Genomic DNA, 2,875 nt, shown 5'->3' with positions numbered 1-2,875 from the left:
GGGGGGGCGTGTGCGTACCACAGGCGGTTCATCTCCACGTCGTCCTGGGTGAAGTTCTGACCCGGGGACAACTCCGTCCAGCCCGACTCCGCCTGCAGACGGGTCACAACCACGCCCTAAACCACCGCTGGGCGCCCGGGGTGGCCCAGCGGCAGGGCGGGCGCACATGTACCTAGAGGTGGACGCCTCGACGCAGAGGTCCACGGTTCGAATCCGACCTGAGACCATTCCCTGCATGTCCCCCCCCCCCCCCCCCCCCCCCCCCCCCCCCCCCCCCCCCCCCCCCCACCTAACTGTCCTGTCAAAAATTAAAGGTGGAAAAGCCCAAAAAGTAGTTCTTCAACCCTCGTGTTGCCTTCCCGTCAAAATCTAAAATCAACACTTTTGTTGACGTTTTTATCGGTTTTAAAATTTTTCGCACGTTTTTGTCCTGTTTTAAACTCTTTTGATGCTTTTTGGACGTTTTCAACACTACGTAACACTAACTTATTAACTTTAGTTTTACAGTTATTTGGGAATTTACGGTCAATAAACCTCATTTATAGGAAATTATACCTAATGTTTGAGTTAGAAAAGCAGAAATTAGGAATTATTGAGACTAAAATTAACCCTAAAATCTCTCGTTAGCATCGCGGAGGCTACTACTAAATCGCAGGAAATTAAAAAAAAATTGATAAACAAAAGTTTGTCTTGTTGCGTAATTACGTCACTTTATAACGTTCCCATGGCAACAGGGGGAAATTGCTGATGTTGTGTGAAGTAAACGCAACGTTATTCATCTTTGTGCTAAGATTTTTGGGATTATTAAATCATGCAAGCCTGCGTTATTTTGCACGGAAATCGGCAATTTGTGCGGCGACCGTGCGATGTATTTGGAAAAAGTGACAACTTTGTCTTAAAAAGCGACAAAACACTGTAAAAAGTGACAACAAAGACACAAAAACACTGTAAAAAGTGACAACAAAGACACAAAAACACTGTAAAAAGTGACAACAAAGACACAAAAACACTGCAAAAAGTGACAACTTTGTCTTAAAAAGCGACAAAACACTGTAAAAAGTGACAACAAATACACAAAAACACTGCAAAAAGTGACAACATTGTCTGAAAAAGTAACAAAAACATAGAAGAAGGATTTGAATGGCCCATCGGCATGACTGTGCATGCTCTCCCTGATGTTTCTCCCATCCCTGAATGCTGCGTGGACTATCCAGACCCTCCTCCGCGGCGCTGTGGAGGAGGGTCTGGCTATGAGAGACCAATGGGGACGAGACAAGATGTCAACAATGGTCTAAAACTCAAATCTGGTCTTCACAAAGACCCACATCCTCACCCTGAGCTGCAGTTTGCCGAAGCGCGGCGCAGCGTTCAGGAAGTAGAACAGCCGATCGGGGGGGGAGTCCAGATCCTCGGCCTGCAGAGCCACGCTGGAGATCACCCGCCGGTCCCCGGAGTCCACGTCCAACCCCGCGTTCCTGATTAAGAAAACAATCACTGCGTTCACACGCATGATAATATTCAGTTTTACCCTAATTCTGAAAAAGACGATATTCCGACTAAGCTGTTTACGTGGATATGAAAGTGAATATTCATCTAATAGTCCTAATCCCACACTGTCTGAGGATGTTAAAGGGCCCATGGCATCACAATGTCCCTTTATGAGGTTTTTTTAACATTAATAATCATATTAAAACCCCATGTCATGGGGCCCTTTAATGTTATGATTCTATCATTAAAACACCAAGTCTTACTCATGTTTCTGAGCATCTTCTGCAGAAATTGCATTACTTCAATTGAAATATCCAACATCTTCTTGAAGAAGGAGGCCTAACCCCCCCCCCCCCCCCCCCCCCCCCCCCCCCCCCCCCCCCCCCCCCCCCCCCCCCCCCATCTCCTCCTCCTCCTCCTCCCCCCCCCCCACCATGTAGTCTCCCACAAACCGAGGGAGAACTCTGCACAAGCAGGATGAAAGTTTGTGTGACAGCAGGTTTAGTCCAGCGGGATCATGGAGATCTGGGTGGTGTTGTTTGGTGTTATGGTGGGTGGGGGGGGGGGGGTTAGCGGATGGGGGGGGTGGGGTTGGGGGGGGTTAACATCAGAAAGCGTCTGGCTGCTTCCTCACTCGGAACTAACATCCAGGCAGGAGACGAAGCTGTCCGTCCTGCAGGAACGCAGAGACAAGACGAGGAGGACGGCATCTGCCAAGTCTGAGCGTTACTTCTGCCTGGGCGGCTGAACAGGACCGGCTCGGCCGCCGCCAAGACCCCCCCACACCCCCCCACACCCCCCCAAACCCCCTCAAAACCCCCGCACCAGAACAGCTGATCTGGGGACAGGCGCGTGGGCAGAGCCGACATGAAACAATCCAGTGCCCTAGGCAAGATTTAAATGTTGGTTTTTGACATTTTATTCAACATTTGCTCCACAGTTAAATTAATAATAATTATACTTCAGTCAGTATATATCAGTGTGTGTATATTAGCGTGTGTATATTATTGTGTACATATTGTGTATCTATTAGTGCGTATATGTTCTTTTGTTGCCGTTATTTATGTTAGATACGTTATTATCATAATCTTTTGCTTTTTTTCCCACTTCGTTCGCCATTCTGTCTGCTTTCTACAACGTGTTTCTCCTTTTTAGTCTTTAGTTTCCACATTTTTGAAGCTTCAAAGCTTTTGGCTTTTAGACACTTTTTCCATAGTTTTTGTTGATGTTATTAACTTTTTATTACTCTCAAAGACGGGCCGCGGGGTGGAGGGCGAGCATGGGGGGGTGCAGGGACAGAACGGGGGACCCAGCGAAGGATGAAAATTCCTAATTCGTTCAAATGAAAATATTATGGGTGGAGGAGGAAAAGGGGAGGGGGGGGGGG

At 47.7% G+C, this 2,875-nt stretch overlaps 1 protein-coding gene across 1 annotated transcript in view; it reads right to left on the bottom strand.

Annotated features, from left to right (window-relative positions):
* The window catches only part of frem1b (Fras1 related extracellular matrix 1b), a gene marked incomplete at its 3' end in the record, with an annotated part of 32,598 nt that overhangs the window by 10,684 nt on the left and 19,039 nt on the right, over nt 1–2,875 (bottom strand). The window contains exons 22-23 of the mRNA XM_034882119.1: nt 1,334–1,475; nt 9–92 (exon numbers count right to left, since the gene is read on the bottom strand). Coding sequence (XP_034738010.1) covers nt 9–92; nt 1,334–1,475 — 226 coding nt within the window. The remainder of the gene's footprint in view (nt 1–8; nt 93–1,333; nt 1,476–2,875) is intronic.

The sequence above is a fragment of the Etheostoma cragini genome, chromosome 9 (genome assembly GCF_013103735.1).
Source record: "Etheostoma cragini isolate CJK2018 chromosome 9, CSU_Ecrag_1.0, whole genome shotgun sequence".
Taxonomy (NCBI): domain Eukaryota; kingdom Metazoa; phylum Chordata; class Actinopteri; order Perciformes; family Percidae; genus Etheostoma; species Etheostoma cragini.
This window is presented reverse-complemented; position numbering and strand designations above follow the sequence as displayed.